Raw genomic sequence first — 22,558 nt, 5'->3', positions numbered from 1 at the left:
AAAGCTGTACCACACCCTTTAGACCTACAGCTTATAGTGGAATCCAAACCACTTGCAAAGCCTTAATATGGTGGACAGAAATAAAATTTCAGAGAGCTAAAATTATCATTTAATCGACAGCTGTTGTATCCCCTCTGAAACGAAGTTTTATATGTAAAAAATGGAGCAATAAAAATAAAAAATTTCATTTTATTTTCACCATAAATCTTAACAAATTTAAATGTAGGAAAAATAAAAGATGAAGAAGAAAAAACAAACGAAACGAAGAAATAAGAGAGAATATGAAGTTTACAAACTAAAAAATTAAATTTAACACTGGGAATAAGGAGAAGAAAAAATAAACAAACAGCAAGTAAAGCGTACGGAGCATTCAAATAGGAATAAACAGCAATTAATTTCGTGAGAAAATTTAATGAAATAAAAGGCACACGAAAACGAAAAGAAGTCCGAATAAATGAATAAAAAAAGTTAAACAAAAAAAAAAAACTTCCAACCGACTTTTTGTCCTTGGCATTAATTTTCCAACTGTCATTCAATTCGGTCATACTTTTTTATTCGTTTAGCAAATTGCTTTAAGATTGTCTATAAATAGCTTTAATGTCCTTTCTCTCATCACTTCATCTCCGTCAACCATATTTTGGATCTTTACTGTGATGTACACAATTCTGATGGAACATGTCATCCTATTTTCAAAGATTCAGAAAGATAAAGTCAAAAAAGGCAAAAAAGGGGTAATTTTGGTTATGTTTGATGCAAGAAGGAGAACAGCCATTGAAGCATGAGAAGGCGGCCAAATGTTTTAATAATAGTGACAGATGGGACATTTTCTTAACTCGGGTCTCGTATAGTTTTATATCTATTATTACCATATGTATAATAAAATTTTCCTTATTCTGCGTCTGAATTTTTTACACTGATTCAAGATTTTGGATCATAATTTTTCTATAGAGTTGACTATTAAATACATTTTGACTTGTTACCCGAGCGACACCAATGAAGAAAGCTCCGTCACGGAACTTTAAGGGCTCCGCTAAACCTCTTGTATTAATAACTTTAAAGCTCCTTTAAAGCTTAATGGTGAAGCCTTCTTCATTTGTGTCAGTCGGGTCAAAATATATAAACTCGACATTATCATCGTCAAACTTTTTTTCGTTATTTAACAGCTTCTACATCTTTAAGTTCCTGAAAAAATGCCCTCATGTGATATGTAAACTTCTAATTTTTCTCAAAAAGGACAAAAATTCCTTTTTGTAAAATTTTCATATTTTCATAATTTCCTTTCCAACATTCGATCCTTTTTCTCATAGTCATGCATACCGCTATCAAAATGAAAATAATAAAAAAAGATTTATTGATGATAATAATTTGAACTTGATGTCTCCATTTTTATTTCTTCTTCCTCTGCCTCTTATACTCTGGTCCCTCTTTCAATCTAAATTGAAATTTATCAAGAAGTAAAATCATAAATTATGAAGAATTACTATTTTTACTATCTTACAATATGACCTCGTCGATAAATGAGAAAGTAAGATGAAGATATGAGAAAAAGTGTATAATGGTATTAGAACATAAATTTCACGATACATAAATTTAATGAAAAACTTTCCACTAACTGTCTTTTGCTCCTGTTTGCGCTAAATCGTTTTTTTCTTCTTTACATTCGTACTGAATTTTTTAAGGATACTCTATTATATTTTTTGTTGAACAACTTACTCGATGCTTTGCAATTGATTTAAGAACTTGTTGTTGTATTATAAATTTGAATCTATCCATAACTCAGCATAACTCCTTTAGATTAATAATATTTTTTTCTTTCCTTCTTGTTGATACTCAATAACCCTGTCAATAACATGAAATATCATAATACATTTGTGCTATTTTTCATCATATCAAGTACTATTCATTACACTTCTTCATCTATGAATTTGATTTCCTCGAAAGATCTTCATTTCACCCTAAAACTAGGAAGAACAAAGAATTTCTCTTTTGGAAAATAATAAAAGCTCTTTTGTGGAAAATACATAAAGTTGGCTCACTCATTACGTTCGAGTTTTAAGAAGGTCGGTCTGAAATTATGTATCTATGAAATTTATCTTTATATAAAAGTTTTGAGCTACGTGATAATTGAATACTTTGTAAGTGGGTCATTAAAAAGAGGATTTTCGTTACTAGAATATGATAAATTTGGAGATTCTTCCTAGTTTCTAAAAATGAAGTAAAAAAGACATCATTCATTTAGAAATGGAAAAGACTCCCACACGACTTCGTTAACTGTCTGCATAACGGAAACTTAATTAAGTCATGATGGTGCTTTTTTTCGTTTTTGGCGCTAGGGAATAAAAGCAACTGCGGAGTATAGGCAAATTCGGGATGGAAGCTTTTTCATTTGTGTCGCTCGGGGAAAGTATGAAATATTGACAGATAAAAAAATCATAATAATTTCAATGAAGCATGTAATCAGTATCTATTTCTAAAATCATCTCATAATTTAACTTTCTCATTTCCCACTTTATGATGGTTTAAAACGTGTCAGGGTGGATGGGTTGGAAAGCGAAAGAAGAGACAAAATTGAAATAAAAAACAACACAATAAATTTTCATTTTATGTCGATCGGAAAAGAATCGTCGTCTATTTGGTGCTTTGTTGGAATGAACAGAGAAAAAACAGACAGTGGCAATAACAAGAACGTTTTTGTGTCATGAGTATCAACATCGAAATAAGTTAAAGAGAATAAAGGAGGAAGCTGATGGTTTCATACAAAAAAGAGAGCAGCCTCAGAAATATTTTTTTATTCCTTGTGCTGGTATCGTTTTGTCGCGTAAATAGCTCTCTTATCTTTTTTGTCTTTCCCAAAGACGTCAATTGATGTTGTGCGACAAGTTTACGGACGTTAAACAGAAGCAAGTTGTTTAAAGGACATATGAACGCTATATACATATGTTTTAGAGACAATGATAAGGCAATTTAGCGAACGACAAACACAAAAATGCTCCTTTCTCATGGCAAATTTACTACAACGATTGTAATCTTGTATGGCAATTTATTTTCATTGTAATGATGCCTCCTAAATAGTTTTACCATTGTTATGGTGTCAATATATTCTTTATAAATAGCAATTTCTGAAATGAAGCGAAACACTATGAAATGTTAAGCTTGAAAAAGAGATATTATGGGAAGATTTTGGATATAATTGAGCACAAAGAAGAATTATTAAGATACAATTTAAAGGATATCAATAGATTACAATTTATTTGTATTACTTAGCTAAGCGAACCCTGTAGCGAATAAATAAATATTAAATAATTTTATATTATCATATAGAGAGCTTAAACTTGTCGCATTAATATTACTTAATTTAATACAAATGCTTAGGATTCCTATTTATCTTTTGTGAAATTTTATTAAGAAATATGCTAGAATGATAAACGGAAGTATTGATTGAACACAACCAAACTTGCATGACAACAAATGTAAATTATTACATGATTAAAAGACCATGATGGATTATGATTCACACTATCCTGACTTTTTCTGACTGATTCGTTGCTTGTTGATCTTACACGCAAATCCTTCGAACAGCAAGTTAGCGTGAATCACAGGATGAAAAAGTGCCTATTAAAGATAAAAGTCGAAAATAGCCTATTGATCTATTGGAATCATTACCTGGAATTATTAGTGAGGATAACTGATAGATATGGAAATATTTCATTTGGTTCTCAATCAGTCATTCTAACCATCAATAGGAAATAAAATCAGATTTTTGTTCATTAATTTCTGGAGAATTATTGCCATGACAACATCTTCACTTACATCCATCGCTGCATTCCGATTTAATCGATCAGTATTGTCACGGCAATCTTTATCAATATCAATGAATGGAAAAAATGAAGAAATAAATTTTTTAATCGTTTCTTTTTCACAGTTTAAGACATTTCATTCTTCGTCCTCGTATCTTGTTAAAGGGCACAAGAAAAAGATGAGAGAATGACATTACTTGAAATATCTCGAATAGATAATCAGCCACATTAATTGCATGAAAATTGTGATATGACTGACATATATGTATCACCATTTGGTTGCTACTAGGCTGCCATGTGAAATTACCTTGCAATGTTCATATAATTTTCATTGTCACGTTGTTACGCTTGGATTAGCGTCACTATGACGTATGTTGATAGGCGGAAAGATTAAAACAAAAAGCTAAATTTTTTAGTCATGCCTGATGTCCTTTTATATTATTTACAAAGAAATATATTCATCATTTTGCTCTCTCCTACACATAAAACATTTTATTATTGAGAAATGTTCAATATTGTATATTAATATCATCATGTAATCAATCATCTTGATATCATCAATAGATTTTTTCTTGTTCAAGACACGAAACAAAAAGGCTAATAATGAATAAATGCTGAAAATGATATAAAAAATAGTTAACAAATCGTAATGAAAATAAAACAAAAAATATCGTTGTGGTGAGTAAGATAAAATGAAAAGATGTGAAAATCATGAATTGTTATCGCATGTAACTGCTGACTTTGCGAAGACATCAGTGCAAAAAAGTGAGAAGAAATTGTATGAGAAAAGTGTGAAGATAAACTTTATTCTTACCACAATCACGAATCAAGTGAGTAAGCAACAAAGTCATGCAATGAAAATAAAAAATCTATTAGAAAATGTTATACTTATATGATGTCTACAACGCATCCCAACATAAATATATATTCAGACAAAAGGTTCCAAATAATAATTTATCTATTCCTAAACTTGGCTCAAACATAAGAGAAGACCACAGATGACAACTTTGTTGTATTGAAGACATAAAATTTTGGATAGAAAAGTATGTGAAAGAATTTCTAAACCAATAAAATCTAGGAAAGTCGATAAAACATTCGTTATCACAAAAAGTAACTTCAAAGACATTCCGATATTCTTAGAATGTCACGCAGTTGTAAACATTTTTGGGGGGTTTTGGGGTTCCTTTTACGAAAACCCCTAGCAAATTTTAGAATTTTTCGACAACGGGAAGGAAGGTTGGACCATCAAATTCGTAAAGGGTTTCCATGCAGTCCTCCTAGTTACATCCTCAGTCATGACCTATAATTTTGCCAAGTCCTCTATCTACTAAGCCACCGAACACAGTACAGTCATACGAAATTGACAACTTTTAAAATCAGTTTAATTTTGGTTTAATTCCAGTAACGATATTGTTCAAGTTAGCATTAAATTCATTGTTATTTAATTTCCAGACAAGGAAATAAAATCTTTACATATTTTTAAAATAAAAAAAAAAAAACATCAAAAGCTCTTCGAAATTGAATGCTTGTGGCATGAATATTACTGCTGTTTTATATTTTTTGTTTAAACTTCTGAGATATCTTTTGTCACTGACTTTTCATTCTATGTTATGTACATATAAAAGTTAACATTTTCCGTATGAATGACAATGCAAGCACTTTTTATTATATCTAACAGCATCTCATCCCATTCTCAATTCTTTTTAGTCAGTATTCTATCAAAGAAGAGAAGGAAAAAACAAAGAAAAATGCAAACACAAACACTTTTCAACATAAACGTAGCGATCAAAAAAAGAACTTTTTATTGCAAAATGTTGGAAAGATGTGAACAGAAATGTCTTTTATGTTATAGGCAATCTAGAGAAGTGAAAACTGCTGCTATCATCATCAAAATTATGATCATTGTTTGTCGTTAACACAAAGTGTATAGACATACAGCATATTACAAAAAAAAAAGAATGATGAGCTTAAAAAAATGTTTTATTGTTGTTCTACATTGAGTTGCATTACGTAAGTGAATGGCATGACACAAAAGTTTAGCATTCTAGAAATTGTTTCATCATGTACCTATACATAAGCATGTACAGATCTTTTTAATTTTCTTCTGAATAATTTTAAAATGCCTATTTTTAAGTTTCCATTTTCTTAACTGGATCAAAGAGTTCATTTAAAGTTCTTCGATAATTAGTTCATTCTTGAGCACGAGGAAAAGCAAGTCTTAGGACAAATCATAGTCATGTCTACAAGAAGCATTTATGCTATTTAATTATGTACAATTGTGCATTTTTACACGCTTTTTTACTCATTACTTTATAACAGTCACACACGATTTGAAAGTTGAATGTTATTATTAAAGCGTCACTTTAGTAATAGTTCATCCGCATACTTTCTTTCCCTTCAACTGTGCGATTCAGTGAAGTGTCTCAATTTATCTAAATAGTTGGTTTCTTTAGTCATTTAGGCAAGCTATTGATAAAAGTGAATCAAATTAAACAGAAATTGCTTACTGTTTGTTCGCTCAATCAATAATAATCAATACAATCCTTGAACTTTAAAGTTCTCACTATACTGTTCACTTTTTTATATTTAAAATGTTTTCTCGAGTTTTTTCATTTTTAAATGTAGTGAAATGATTTTTTATTTCATGTTCATCTCAATTTCTACATTTGATAACACGATATGAACACTAAAGATGAAATAAAAAAGCGTTAAACTACCATTTCATATTATTTCATTTTCAATAAAATTTAATTCATGTGAAGTGATGCAGGAAAAACTGTTATCAAATGATATGAACTAGAGAACGAATCGTTAGAGTGAAATGTGCAATAAAACGAAAAAAAAAAAATCAAAAGTGCAGCTCAATAACAATAGTAATAATTGACAGCGGATACGTGTGCAGCAAAGTTATCAAAGGGTGCTCGAAAATGGTTTTCAAAACTAAATGTACGTAGAACACATTTGAAAAAATAATAAAATTTTGAAGATTGTAGAATAATTCAGTCCAATTTCATTTAACCAGGGATCAGGAACGTAATCAGAAATTTAGTTATCTTAATCTAGTTGGTTAGAAAGTTGGACAGTGAACTCAAAGGTCCTGGGTTAGATCCTACGAAAAGTCTACTTGAATCCGAGTGCTTTTTATCTTGATGTTCTAGTCACTCCAACTCGGTTTGTGTGATTCTTTGCACAAATTATGGCTAGGTACATTGTATTGATGTTCTCCCATTGAGACAAAACCGTCATTACGACAAAAACCATCGTCTTCAAGATGGCAACAAAAATCATATCTTAAAACTGAATTCCTTACTGAATTATTATTCAAAAAGAACAGAAATACAAAATTAAGTAAGGGAAATTTTGAATTTTTCACGATATCCAAAATTGTACCCCTGGATACGCCTCTGCCAGGAATTAATAAAGTTATCCTTTTGTTGTGAAATTGAAATTAAAATATTTACAATAAAAATACCGAGTGAAAAACTTCACAGTACAAAATTAATTTATTATCTCTTTTGTTTGGCTTAAATTCATAAATTTTTGTAGAGATGCAAAAAATAAATTGAATAAGCAATTAATTTTTATTTGTTTCTGTAATTCCTTATTTCACAGATTAAAAAGAGTTTTTATACAAAAGTGCAAATTTTCATCATTTTTCATGGATCGATGAAAAGAAAACATCAAAAAGCATTGAATAATTTATAAAGGTCGCTTAATTTAATCCATTAATTCTCATTAAATATTTACAGTCTACAATCAGAAAAATTGTTAAATTTCCTTTATTCATTTAACACAACAAAATTGAGATTTAAATTTGACAGAAAAATCAAAAATTTGATTCGATGCAGGATTGTACAATACTACAATGAAGTCACAGCACTGAAATTTAACACAAACATGAACTGACTGAATAATTCCAATTTCCTTGAAATTTAGGATTTAAATTAAATTTTTCGCGGGATTGTTCTTTATGAATTCGGAAAAAACCTTAATTGGACGGAAAATCATATCAGCCAATGAATGAAAAAGCTTTTAATCCCCATTCATCCTCATTTATTTTCAATTCCTCAGTTTTTGGCTTTGGCTGTTGACTCTTGAAGAATAATTATACAAATTTGCAAGTAGGAAGACAAATAGCCTCTTCATTTTGGTATCGATTAGTTGGCACTAACCAAAATAGTTCAACAAGGGATGAAAATAATTAATGAAAAAATAAATTCAATAGGAAAATAGGTCAAAGATGCTTATCATCAACAACATCATTGGATTTTATTATTTGTTTTTTGTCGATTTTTTTTTTCATTCAGCATGATTAATGACACGTTGATTTACAGAGCAACGATTCATTTTAAAAAGCAAATATTGTACCGAAGTGGTAATTGCCATTCAATCTACGCTTCAGTGTCATTCCGTACTCGGTAACGTAGCAATCATTTTGCGTTAACTTTATCGTCAATCAGTATGCATAGTTGTTTTAAAAAACCACATACATGCCACAAGACTTCCTGTTCTTCACCAAACAATAATGTTCAATTGGCATGTGAACATTTGTAGTTTAAATCTGTTCTGCAAAAAATAAAATAAACTTTTGCTTATAAAAACAACTTTTGCAACTGTCATTATGATAAATACTGTCAGTATTCTGGCAATATGACTATTGCAGACGAGCATGAGGTTAGTGTCTTTGAGAGGATGATCCAAAAACTTCTTTTGGCCCAATAAGGAAGGGGAAATTTATCAGCTATACAGAGAAGGTAGCATCGGTCAAATCGACCTTAATGTGAACATGGTTCTATGGGCTAAACATATTGTAAGAAGGCCTACAGAAGCTTGTTCAAATAAGTTCTTCAAGTTTGACTATAGATGGCAAAAGATCACGAGGAAGACCAAAGAATAAATCAAAGATAACCAGTTGGCTGAGACAGTATTGCATTTGGTATTGGATATTTGCAAACGAAAGCCAGCGATAGGGCCAGTTCCAGGCAGCATCTGAGGAAATTTATGGATCAGAAATGATCTGCACGACCAGCGAAGTAAGTATTGTAAGTATTCCAATGAAGGTAATTCGAAATTTGTTCTTATAAAAATTGGTTTTTAAGAAAATTATTGGAATCAAAAATCATTTAAATAGCCAGCAACACGACCATTTCCCCACAACATTACATTTTATTATTCTAATTTAAAAATAAATACAAAATATGGTCAGCATACAGTAAAAAATAATCGAAAAAATATCACGAATTTCAAATCATATTGAATGGCTGAATTTTATTTCAAATTCAACAATGAATATTCTATTTTTATATTATATTAAACCCGTCGTTCGTGTTCATCCACACTATAATCATTGAAATGTCAATAAGGACACCTTTAAAGAGACAGCACAATTATTATCTTATTGTTATAGTTATAAAATGAGACACAATAAGGATGAAATGAAATATGAAATAATAATTGCTATCAAGCTATTTAATGCTATAAAAGCGTTTATCCAATGCATTAAGAAATATATAAATAGAAACTAGAAAAGGTAAATGAGACTAAAGGGAAACGTGACCAGTTCCTTTATTTCTTTTCATCGTGATTTCAATACTACAAAAATTGTATTTTCTCAGATTTTTCCTCCATTTACAAGCATTTTCCTTCCATTATGTCTTGTCTGTTTTGTTGTCGGTGAATTTTTTCGACCTCCCTTATTTTTGGACCATGAAATTTTATTACTAAAACCATTTTCTGAAAAGGCAGTGATAGCCTTTAAAAGTATGAGAATACAGCATTGCCAAATTAAATGTCTCGCTAAAGTTTATACATTTCGTCGTCGAGTATTCTCTCATCAACGCACCCATGGGATCCATTAAATTACAATGTAGAACAAGCATTGCTCTATTCGTATCACATTTGCGCTAAAAGTAAATGATCTATTTTATTATGAGTTAAAAGTATCATCAAAAAATTGTTCATTCTGCCTGCAAATGGTGTTAATGATTTTTGTGGGTTTTAAACTCTCCAATTTAAATTTATTCCTGAAAATAATTATGATTTTTTTTTATTCTGAATGCTGAACATAAAGCAAGGGTCAGACACTTCAAACGTATCCCGAGTGGACAAAAATACGTTATAACTTGTTAAAGGTAAGATAAGAAGATGATTAGTTTAACGGGCTCTAGATAGGATAATGTCCAATACTTCACAATACCTATCCTTAGTAGGCAAAGTACAGAGTAAGCTTAGAGCAACGCTTATAATCTAGTATATATAAACTCTCGAGAGCATAGTCTTTGCCAGAGATCAAAGAAGCTGATAATTTAGTCGGCGGCTGCTAAATTGTTCGCTTATTTTAGCTCGGCTAAGCCGTCAACCTTAGTGACTTCGATCTCTGGTCTTTGTCTGTTAGGGTATGCTATTCCATAGGATGGTAAGTATTACTTACACAAGTTTTGTAAGTATTAGTCTGAGCCTGACATAAAGTATGAAATTTTTTTAAATAAGAGATTAACAGCTAGTTATGAGGCATTAGTGATAGATGAAATTGTTTGTGACAATTTCCAATAATGATGACCACTCTGAAATTTTCTGGTTAGGTGAGCATTAAAGCATTTTTTAAAAGACAGCAATATGTCCATAAAATATATCTATACCGATATTACATCCTTAATGTTCAAAAATAAAAGAAAAGAAAGAAAAAATGTGGAAAAAAACTTCAAATTTCATCACAAAAATTCAATAAAACTAGTTTTTATAGTGCTTCATGTATTTGAGTACTTTATGAAGTGAGAGGATATTAATACCATCATGAATGGTGAGGCGCAATAAATTATCAAAGGTGATGATAAAATGTCTTCTCCATAAAGGTTACTAATAGTGTCAATTTATAATATTATTACCATTGAAGATTCATTGTCGTCATAAAGCAATACTTTGTCACGGGTAGTAAATGTGTCGACGCTTGCTACAAATTGAATATGAAGACAAATTTTCATGATATTCATATGCAGTATATCAGTGTTGTCCAAACTGTGTGCCGCGATAAACTTCGCAGAATTTTAAGATATTTAATTATAAGTTTAATTTGTAATATTTATTTTAATAAATAAAATTTTGTAAAACGTAGTAACCTAGTAGATTTTTTTGGAAATACCAAAAACAGTATGCCGTGTGCAGTTTCAGTACTTGCTGTTCACTAAGGTGAGCCGTGACACAAAAAATTATAGGCAGCACTGCAGTATACATATAATAACAGATTTTCTCTGGCACAATAAAGTGTATCACATAATAAATATTTTGTATCTATATAAAGAACAAATGCTGAGATGAAACATTTCTATGAATGGAACAGGAAATAATTTTTGGATGTAGAAAAAAAATGCTCACAGATCATCAAAATTTTCACATCTTTAAATTTTAAATTGACAAAAAAAATCAATGAACAAAGGTAGGTAGCTACTCCATTACACGGTTGTGACATATTTAACAATTAATTTTTAAGTAAGAAGAACAAAAAGCACATTTTTACATTCATTAAAAACGTTTTCCATATATGTTCGTGCAATTAGACTTCTCTTCAGCATGGAGCTACATTAGCATAAAATAAATTATGGTAGATGTGTAATTAAGGACATGTGTGAGTGTGCTAAAACACATTTTGCAGTGCCACAATGTGAATTTGATGAAAAGCGAAAGAGAAAATTATTTCACGTCATTTTAATGAGGTAAAAAGTTTTCAGTTCCATTGTTGGCGAATGAAAATTAACTGAGTGAAAAGAACTGCAATGACTCAGTGAGTTCTTTATTTTCAATTGGAAATCACTTTTGAATACATTTGTCACACATTGTTCGTTCGTTAATGCATATTTTCCAGGTCCTTCATCTGTTTATTATGTATGAAAATCACAAAAGAAATGGAAGCTTTGGAAATGATTGTGAAGTTTAAAAGCATTTATGAGATTAATAAAACAGTAGCTTGCCACATAAAAAAAGAATATTATTCATTTTATTCAGAATAACAAAAAATCTTAGATAATTCAATTCTTCTGTTTTATTTAACGGATTATACTCAAACAATGATGATGATTATTTTCAATCAAACGTTATGTCTTTTCACAGCTCCTGGCAATTTGATCATATAGAATTTTCATTCTTGCATTTAATTTTGGTTGTCCCTTATCCGTTGTTTTCATAAAAATCGCATTTCTTTTACGTTCTTTAGAGTAAAGGAAGAGAAAAGTGGAAAATTATTGTCTTTATCATAAATACAATGAGAAAACACTCACTGGATGTTATCGAAAATTAGAAATCTCAACTTACTTTTCACTTGAAATGATTTTTCCTTTTCTCTCCGTTCGTTTTCCTTTACATCTTTCTGCTTCTTTGTCAATAATCTCGGATGTAAAACGTAATTGATTTTCTTATTGTCTTCTCTTAAATTGCTATCATTTTTACCTTTTTGAACGTTATTTTTAGATAACTTTTGTGTTTTTTTTGGTCCAAAATCGCGATTTTTCACTTTATTTTGATTAATTTTATTAAATTTTTGATTACCTATTTTTAAAATAAATGAAAATTAACTTTGCATATAAATCTACAAACTTTATTTAACTTACCATTAGATTGCGTTTTATTCTTAGCCATTATTCGTCCTGTTTAATTAAATTAAGCAAAATAATTATTTTAGTATTGTGGAAACTTTTCATGAGTTTGTTGTTTACTATTTTTTTGTAAACAAACATCATTGACTCTGGATTATTCCTGACAGCGATGATTACTAAGTTAATTAAATGAAAATTAATAATATTTATCTTACGAAAATTCAATTAAATAGTTATTAAGTAAATTGTCAATGCAATTTCATAAGATTAAATTGATAACAAGCAGAAAAAATAGTTTTTAGAGCCAGTAATCTTTTTCAAATTTTCCCGCAGCTAAAATCTTCGAAAATCCCACTCTCAAAAATTGAGAATCTCTCACAATTTCTTTGTAAACATTTCTGTCCAGAAATACCTGCAAGTTTTCTTGGTAAATTAAATTTTACATCTATTGCATTATCAAAATGTTCATCAAACCGTTCAAAGTTAAAAGCAATGTTCAGCTCAAGGGATCTGACATTAAAAAATTGAAAACAAGGCTGTCACAACAATTTAAAATTGAAGAATCAGAAGCATCGCAAGTTTTTCCTAATAAAGCTAGTTATAGTGCTGTAAAAATAATAACTCATGCAGAGCAACAAGTAACGGTTTACACAGCTGATAAGAGACCAATGTTATTTGAATTGCAAGATAAACTATATCCTACTTTATACACTTTGTGGATATTACCAAGACTTGTTCCTTATTTTACTACTCATCCACAAGTTGTTCCAAGACTTTATAATGGAGCTGATCTCATGATGCCTGGTGTCGTTAAAGAAGGAAGTGATTTAAAGTCATTTGGTAGGTTTCAAAAGAATGACATTGTGGCTATTAATCTCACTTCAAATAGTTCAGCAATCGCTGTAGGAACTTTAGCAAGGTCCAGTGAGGATCTTTACATGGCAGGTGGACAAGGTATTTGTGTGAAAAGTTTGCATGTATTTGGAGATAAGTTATGGGGAATGGAAGCAACTGTAACACAGCAAGTTCCGTTGAATGGACCAGTCTTGAAAGCTCCAAGCCTGAATAATCAACAAGATTTTCCATCTCTTGGAAGTGATCCTAGTCCTCAAGTTGATAATGTTGTGCAGCAAATAGAAAATATTAATATTGAATCCAGCACTGAAAATATTAGTACTCAAGAGCAAGGAGATAATGAAAGTGAAGAAATTCAAGTTAATCCTGATAAAGTGTTGAAGAACATGTTTTTATCTGCATTAAAACTTAATCGAAAGGATATTTCAAATACCATGCCTATTCTTGTTGGAACATTTTATCCTTTATACGTACAGAAGCAAGTTCAACCAAATCCTGATAAGCCGATAACTGTCAAGGACACAAGCTACAAGAAACTTTCAACATTTATGAAGAAAATGAGTGATGAAGGATTTATTGTTGTGCGTGAGGAAAATAAAGGTGTAGAAAAAATCATATCCATAAATTATGATCATCCGGAACTTATATCGCATATACCACAAAAACCAAATAATTCAACAGATGACGCCAATAAAAATTCTGAAACTTCATCACATTTGTTACTTACAAAAATGACGGAATTGTACGTGGTAAATGATTCAACAAAAAAATTATTTAACTCTCTTGGTGTTGCCGATGGAAAGGCTTTAGATAAATTAGAAATTAAAAACTATGTGAAAGACTATGTTTCAAGAAACAAATTGATTAATGCTACAACGAAAGAAGTTATATTGAATGATGTGCTTGTTGAAATTTGTGTAGGAAAGAGAGAAAATGATGAACCAATATCAATGAAACTTGAGAATGTTATTGCAATAGTTCAATCTCAAATGAATGAAACGTTTGAAATGAGAAGTCAAGCTGGTGGACTAGCTAAAGGAGGAAAGAGAGCTATTATTCAAATAACTACAGCGACAAGAATGGGTAATAAGAAAGTTACTCTTGTCTCAAACTTGGAAAGTTTTGGCATTAATATTGAAAGCTTTTCTAAAGCATGTAAAGTTGGTGTTCAGGCTTCTACTGCAATGACGAAAGTTCCTGGAACCAATATCAATCAATTTCAAATTCAAGGCAATCACGTTAGATTCATTTATAACTTATTAACGGATACTTATAAAGTTCCTAAAAATGACATCACTGGATTAGAATATGCTAAAAAAGAAAACTCCAAAAAGAAGAAATAAAAAGAAAACAAACTGTTAAAATTGCCAATAAAACAATTACTGAATTTAATAATTTAATTAAATATATTTTTTTATTCAATGATTAAATTAAAAATTTTAATTAGGTTTTCATTTTGTGGCATATAAGGGATCAGATAAAATCTCCAGAGGCTATTTGAATAACCGTATTTTTTTTGCAGCTCACAATAAATTTAATGACATTTAAAGTCATTGAATAATGATTATTTAATTATTTTAAAATATTTTTGTTAATGAACGCACAACAAATTTAGTGCTTCAAATTTTGATTTTTCCATTAATGACATTAAATTTAATCATGAAAGGTATTTCCCCAACATAATAAATTTTCGTTTAGATTCATACTAAACAAACGCAGTACATTCTGAAATCAGAAATTTCAAAAACTTTTTCAAAGCAGTCATTCTAAATAGTTGAGGCTTTTAATCAATCATATCGACCTCAAGCTCTGCTTTATAGTGTCTATTTACAGAAAATTTTCAACTAAAAATCATTTTTTAGAGTTACTAGCAATCAACTTTTACCTTTGTTCAGAAAACAAGCTCCTAAGAATTTTGTTCTAAAATAATACACGTAGTATTTTACACGCATGTATTTGAGTCTTAACTTTCAATTCAAATTGAAACTATTAACTATCAACTTGCATTATGTAGCTATTATTTTATTTTGTCAAAATGTAAATGGACTCAAGTAGCTAGCTAAAAGTTACTTTTAAATAAAATCTATAAGCAAGTTGCAGTAGACTGTCTAATAAGGTTCGATACAAAAAATCTACCGCTAAAATTAAATAAATCCGAAAATAAGGTAAGATTATGAAGTTACTACATTAAATTGTATATATTATTACGTATATTATTGATCACACAATGACAAGCAAACATTAAAATTATTAAGCATTAGAGATCCCCTTTTTTGTTAAATAAGATTATTATTTTAATACAATTTATCTTCTTTGTTTTAATTCTAAATACTTTCTAGTTTTTTAAATCATACTTCGACTCACAAATTATCAAATTAACATCGACTAGATAATATTATAATACTTTATATAAGTCAATTCACATTCATCTCACATAACTGTTTCTCTCTCATTGGGTGGATTATTACGACGTTTCCAGTTTTCAGGAATTTCAAGTTCATTAAAAAGCTTCCGTACTGTATCCCGAAGATTTTGAAAAGCTAATAAATAAAAAAAAAAAAACAAAATAATTAATGAAAAACTTAAAAAAATCTCTGATTTCACCATTATCTCTTCTTGATATGCTGATTAATTCCAGTGCTGCTGTATATAGAAAAACATACTGATCACATGATTGTACCATTTTCATCCTTTGTGAGCGCAATTGCTTCACCAAGTCGAATATATTAATTTTAGCTTCTCTTTTTATTCTTTGTATCATGATATCAACTGCTATAAAAGTACCAGTTCTTCCAACACCCGCACTAAATATTTTAAGATGACAAGAATGATCATTTTTGTTGTATTGATAAAAAATGAGACAATTACCTGCAATGGACAACAAACGTGTCTCCAGTTTTTTGTCTTTCATTTCGGACAATTTTTACAAATTCAATCAAATCGAATGCATTACTTGGACATCCATGATCAGGCCATTTGCAGAAGTAATAGTGGTTAACGTATAGTTTCTTATCATTCTTAATTAAAGAAAAATAATAATTAGTTTAAAAATATCATATAAAAATTTAAGCACGAACCTTTTGAACAATTAATAATCTTTTTATATAGGATGGAAAATTTTGCTCTTTAGTACATTCTATAGTAATATTTCCACTTGTTAGAGTTCCATTCAGTTTCGGGAAATACTCGTGACATTTAACTTTATTGTTTTCTACTAATGAAGTTAACATAACTATTGATTCTATTCGATGCTGTACAACCATTCTCCAAAAGTCCAAAACTGTATCTGGTTTTGGACCCTGTGCAGCTATGTATTCTTTAGGATGATAATACCCCTATGAGTACATATTTTTAAATAATTTGAAATGAAATACATTTTTTTTTAATTTAATGACTTACATTTATATATGATGCATTAATATAATCATTTTCAAACTCATCATTATTCAGAACTACTCGTGTTGAATCATATGGATATATATTTATATATCTATTCAGTTTTTCATTCGCCCTTGATGCTATATTAGTTCTATCTAAAGTATCAGAAAAATATTGAATAGCATTGTATTCCTCTTTAATCTTTTCATTGTCATTCCTTGTCATTACGATGTGATATGACGAGAAATTCTGTACTGATATATCCTTACGATCGTATGGTGAATCAAGAGCAGATCTTCTGTCAAATAAATAAAAAAATTAACATTCATATTTATAAATGAACAAAAAAAGTATTTAAACCTTAATTCTTGCGTTCGACGACATGAAATGTAAAAACCAATCAAAAATACCAGACATAATATTGATAAGATAATTATTGAAATTGCCACAATTGGGACTTCCTTTTTTGTAGAAATTTTAACGTATTCTGTGTTGGCATATCCTGTTTCGGTATACAATCTAAAGGTTAAGCCATAAGTTGTTCCAGGTCGTAATTTTCCATTACATAGGCTGTTCAAATCACATAATTGATCAGTTCCGATTCCTTCTGAAGTCTGATAATTATTATTTCTATTTTCTATTGTTATTCCTGTATCATACTCTGGTATACATTTTTTGGTCATAGCTTCGCCCCAGAATAAAGTTTCGTCATTTTCACTATCCGTATTAAACCCTTGTTTCGGACTCATGTCTGAGCAATTCTAAATTAGTCACCAAAAAATGCACAATTTAAAATTATTAAAAACCAATAAATAATTATCTTACCCATTGAAGAATGAAAATTCGTGCTTTAATTATTTTTCCTACACTAGAATCGAATAAATTATCAGGAATTGAAATATATATCGAAGTAGTTGTCGAATTTGGAGAAATGTCTATATCTTTAAAACTTTTTTGTTCGGGAACTGAAACAAAGTTTTAAGAATATAATATATAAAAATCATATTAAATCGAATTATTAACACTAACTTCCAGGATTTAGCATAAAATCTCTAATCACAGTATCCTCTCCTTTGATGTCTCTTTCACCATAAGCATATCCATAAATATTATAAAATGTATTTGGTTCTAATTCATCAACTTTAATTCTGTATTCATAATTTGAATTTTCTGTTGTATTATGTTTATACAAAATTGTTTTGTTCAATGTATTTTGATTTGATTTGAATTCAATTATGAATTTTTGTATAATACCATTTGCTCTACATGGGTAGTTAAAATTGATATAAATTGTTCTATTGTAAGTTTCATTAAGTTTGATTTCGTTATTATAAACAGTGAAGTTTTGAAGTTTATCAGATGGACCTAAACAAAAAACAATATAGCCAATTTAGTCTTACTGAAAAATTTACATTAATTTTTACCTGATGAAGTATTGCTATATACAGAAGTGGAAAATTCTCCATCAGAAGCTTGATTTGATCCTCGAATTTGAGTGGAATAAGTGGAACTTGGTTTTCCGTTTGTAAAAGTATAAAATAAATTAGATGGATTAAGGCTTTCAACTTCCAAAGTTTTATTTTCACCAACTGCGTCTGTACAATATGGTGGGTTTTCGTATCTAAAATTTTCAAATGTTATCATAACGTGATACTTTTTTATTATTCCTTTTGGAATCGTTGGTTCTTTCCATTTAATTGTAAATGAAGTTGAATTTACTGTTCCTTGAACTATCTCTACTTCTGGTTTGTTGGGAACTTTGACATTTCAAAAGAAAATAAATAATTAGTTTAACAAATAACGGCATTGCATATCTAAAATATTTTTACCTCCTTCTTTTGTCATAAAAGTACTATTGTAACTCCAATATGATTTAATTTTGTTTTCATTTTCAATTGAAGCTTTACATGAATAGTTGTGGAATGCTTCTAATCCTTCCACCTGTACTATTTCACTTTTACTAGAACCACTTATAGTTTTATTGGCTGTTTCGTTAGACGTGCACTCCACATGATATTCAGATATAGAGCATTTATTTTTTACTTCATTAGATGGAATCACAGTAAAAGTTAATGTATTGACAGCTTGGTTATAAAGTAGAAGTTGCTGAGGCGGGTTAAATGGCCTTGGTTCTGTTTTTATATTACCAGTTTTAGATGATTCAATGACACTAGCAGGGGATGGAGATGATGATAATGTAGTAGTTCTGATAGTACTGGTTATTGAAGATAGTGTTGTTGTGAAAAAATTTTCATTATCCATTGCTAATGTACTGATACTGAGCGTTATAGTATAATTAATACATGCATATACATCAGATATTAAATATACTGAGGAAGTAGTATTTCGGGATAATTCTTCAAACTCATTTTTTACGTGTATCATATATCGATCAACGCATTTTGCTCCATATTCTGGTGCAACCCATGCTATTATAATAGAAGTTTTATCATTTTCTTGGCTAAGAGATAAATTTCGTATTTCCGATGGATTAATTCTTTTCATCATATGAGTGGCAGAGGCATTGGAATTTTGTTGATCTCTGATGTAAATGTTAATATTAAATTCTTCACAGGCTTCTAAATTTACAAATGTATGTCGATATCCTTGTATTGAACTTTCAAAGTAGTTACCTTGACCACGAGCAGAAACTACGAATGTTTCCAAACACTCTAAGTTTTCATAATCCCAAGTGATAAGCATATTCAATGTCTTTGAATTATTATGAATTTCTTCCTCATCTATGATCGTAAGATTTTTAATTTCTGCATACTTTCTGAACGCATCAAAAGTTGAATTGAATATTGTCGATGATGTAGTAGAGTTAATTATTTGAAGTTGATAAAAGTAAGTTGCACATGGTGTTAAAGGCTTTAAAACATTATATTTGAGATTATTAGCTTCACATTTAAATGATTGAATGCACAAGCAGGTTTTGCACTTCTCAACACAATTTTTATCTGTAAGTTCTATGCTTACAAAGGAAGCATCACACATTTCAGAACCGTTTGTATCCCAAATGAAAGTAAGATCGTTTGTTTGATTATTTAACTCGAAAGCAACGCTGGTAAGATTGCAATCTGTTACAAATAAAAAGATAAATTATGGATAAATAATATTTTAACACGGTTAGCAAATCCTAGAACACGTCAAGAGACATCAATTTGAAGTTGCAAGAAAAAAGCTGTTGTATAAATACGGCATATTACTAGAACAAGCGTAAACAAATCGAAATTTTAATTTAGCATTATTTGTTTAGTTCGCTTTAAACAGCGTGAAGAATTATCACAACAAAGTTGAAAATTTTGTCACTTGTCTCTAAACATTAAAATATAATATAATAATATAATCGAGAAGTAAGATTGAAATTGAGATTTGGCAAAATACCTGATTAATTCAATGAACAGATATTGGTATTTGCAATCATAATTTTGTATTTTTAACTGGTAATTTTTATTTTAAATTTTGAATGCAAAAAAAAAACTCAAATTAAGGATTGGTTTACACTTAGTTTGGAAGAATAATAATGATAGATAAGGTAGATAGGTAGATAACCTTTTAGATCAGTGATATTTAAAAAAAAAATTTCCACGACATCCATTAGTGGTAAGCCAAACAGCTAAAGAGATTCAAGTTGGATTCAAGCTTTTTAAAAAGAATTAGCAGCACACAGTTTGGACAAAACTGTCTAAGAGGAACATCTAAAGTTTATTTATTATTTTAAAGCACAGCATTGTAAAGCATAAAGAAAACACAAGTCTACAACACTAATTACAACCTGTCGTTGGTTTTGATTTTATGCTGTTGTCCTCTACTAATTTCTTAATAATTTCAGTTAAACCTTTTAATGACATGAATTAGATTGAATTTTGAATGATACAAATGTTTAGTTAGGTAAATTTGTAAATTATTATATGTACTCACTTGCAACGTTGGTTGTAAAAATTGAAGGATCACTGTTTTCAGACCAATCAGCTTCTCTGTGTTTGACTTTAGCAGAGCATGAATAATTTTGTTTTGGTTCTAAATTTTCAATCGTCACAATATCTTTACTACTGTTTGCAAATATAGTTTCACTTTGATTTGATTTGCATTCTACAATATATTCAATATCCTGACACTCTCCTTCCTGATCATTTAAAATTACTTTTAATATCAAAGCAGTGTCGGTGCTGTTTACGAATTTTGGCGCTTCTGGTTTTTGGTACTTTAAAAAATTTGTTGATATAGTATTATATTTTTTTGTACCGGATGAGTTACTTATTTCAATTTCATACAGGTAATTTAAGCATGGAGTTAAACTTTTGGAAAACGAAAAATTCAGAAAATTTGCAGTTTCTTGGTGTTCCTCACTACATGAACAACTTTCATTATTGCATTTGTCTTTGCAGCTCTGATTGATTAAATTTATGGTTACATTTAAAGAGTTGCAGGATGACAAATCATTTAAATTCCAAAATATAGACAATTTGTTCAAATCACTTATATTAAAAGATGTTTCAATAATCTCACATTTTTCTAAGAAGAAAATTTTGTGGAAAATGAAAAAAAAAATCAGATTTATAACATCATAAACTTACCTGAAATAGGCTGATCAGTAGTGGTTTCTTGAATTGTTGATTCTGTTGATAGATGTGTTGTTATATCTTCAGTAGAGGTAATTTCTGTATCTTGCAGACTTGTTTCTGTAAAATTTTCCTCAATAACCTCTTGCAAAATTTTTACTGATGTTAGATGAATCTCTGTTGAGGTCCTAATTTCTGTATCTCCATCAGTTAGATCTGTTGTACTTATTGTATTTATTTCACTATCGGAAACTGACGAACTTGATTCAGTAATTTCGTTACTGAATGTAGTTGTAGCTAATTCTGAAATATCACTTATGCTTGGGTCTTTCCATGTACTGCTCTCAGTTGATTTTGAAAAATCTGTATAACTTTTGTCTTCTGTTATTTTTGGAGAGATTTTTTCCTCCAAAGCTGGAGATGATTTATCAGTTTTGGTTGCATATGTCAAATTTCTTGAAATTATAAAAAGCATAACAACGAATGACAATTTCCTCATTTTAATTCTTTTTTATATATTTTTAAAAAATATTCTTCAATCTTTAATATTACACGACAAAACACATAATTCACATGTCCACAATGTATTTGACATTATCTTAATTCTTTAAATAGATATGTCTGCATATCCTCTCGTATAATAAAATGTTGGTACAATATTATTTCACTCTGCGTAATAGGTGACTTTTTTGATTGACGATAATCCAATCAATATAATTTTATATCTTATCACTTCAAAAGCTTTATTTATGAAATTATTGTCACATTAAAACAGTATACAACTCGTGATTTCTCCAGATAATTTTTTCAATACTTCTTTATCTTGTACATTGAAAAAAAAAATAAATATTTGTTATAAAAATTAAAGATTTTTGATTGATCAGCTTTCACAGTTTAATGCAGGAAATCTTTTTTATCACTTTAGTGATATTAATTTTGCACCGTTAAATTAAGAATGTTCTTCCTTTAATTTGTTTATTTACTTCAATATACTAATTAAAGCTAGAAATTGATTATTTTTGATGAAAGAATAATTAATAATCAATTAAAAATGCAAAATCAATCTTTTTTTTCTTTTTTGCTGATAAGGCACTGAATGAAATTCTCGAATTTCATTACGACTCGATCGATCAAACAGCAAGTTAAAACTAAAGTAGTCTGAACGATAGAAGTGAGAAACTGAAAAAAAATATGAGTAATTTTTGATAAAAAATAATGAATATATGAAAGTTTTACTTATCACATTAATGATTTAATTTGTATTTGTATGAAAACAGTAATTCTTTATGAGTAATCTTAATCTGTCATTGTATTGATGATTACTCACACTTGTCTATAACTCTGATGCTCGATCATCAAAGTTAATACATAATTTAAT

The 22,558-nt window shown here is 29.4% G+C and overlaps 3 protein-coding genes across 4 annotated transcripts; 1 reads left to right on the top strand and 2 right to left on the bottom strand.

Moving 5' to 3' along the window:
• Positions 1–11,757: 11,757 nt before the first annotated feature.
• Positions 11,758–12,525, bottom strand: LOC139090785 (uncharacterized). The gene is made up of 3 exons (XM_070640608.1): positions 12,398–12,525; positions 12,102–12,335; positions 11,758–11,997 (listed from the first exon to the last, which is right to left on the bottom strand). The coding sequence occupies exons 1-3, from the start codon at positions 12,423–12,425 to the stop codon at positions 11,885–11,887; spliced, it is 375 nt and encodes a 124-aa protein (XP_070496709.1). The 5' UTR covers positions 12,426–12,525; the 3' UTR covers positions 11,758–11,884.
• Positions 12,526–12,757: 232 nt separating this feature from the next.
• On the top strand, positions 12,758–14,642 carry eIF2D (eukaryotic translation initiation factor 2D). Its single transcript, XM_070640715.1, has one exon. It carries the CDS (start codon positions 12,844–12,846, stop codon positions 14,578–14,580), a length of 1,737 nt encoding a protein of 578 aa, XP_070496816.1. The 5' UTR covers positions 12,758–12,843; the 3' UTR covers positions 14,581–14,642.
• On the bottom strand, positions 14,625–22,283 carry LOC139090861 (receptor-type tyrosine-protein phosphatase H-like). 2 transcript variants are annotated; one of them, XM_070640714.1, is made up of 12 exons: positions 21,196–22,283; positions 20,540–21,133; positions 18,445–19,695; positions 18,040–18,372; positions 17,645–17,980; positions 17,441–17,580; positions 16,976–17,376; positions 16,637–16,910; positions 16,315–16,572; positions 16,106–16,254; positions 15,842–16,041; positions 14,625–15,777 (listed from the first exon to the last, which is right to left on the bottom strand). In XM_070640714.1, exons 1-12 carry the CDS (start codon positions 21,677–21,679, stop codon positions 15,668–15,670), a joined length of 4,530 nt encoding a protein of 1,509 aa, XP_070496815.1. In that variant the 5' UTR covers positions 21,680–22,283; the 3' UTR covers positions 14,625–15,667. The 2 variants fall into 2 exon arrangements, with proteins under 2 accessions (XP_070496815.1, XP_070496814.1); XM_070640713.1 differs by having other exon boundaries at positions 16,637–16,913; positions 21,196–22,282.
• Positions 22,284–22,558: the final 275 nt, after the last annotated feature.

This window comes from Chironomus tepperi, unplaced genomic scaffold (genome assembly GCF_022539635.2).
Source record: "Chironomus tepperi strain 1889 unplaced genomic scaffold, CSIRO-AGI_Ctep_v1 contig_219, whole genome shotgun sequence".
Classification (NCBI taxonomy): domain Eukaryota; kingdom Metazoa; phylum Arthropoda; class Insecta; order Diptera; family Chironomidae; genus Chironomus; species Chironomus tepperi.
The sequence above is the reverse complement of the archived record's forward strand: the minus strand, read 5'-3'. Positions and strand labels throughout refer to the sequence as shown.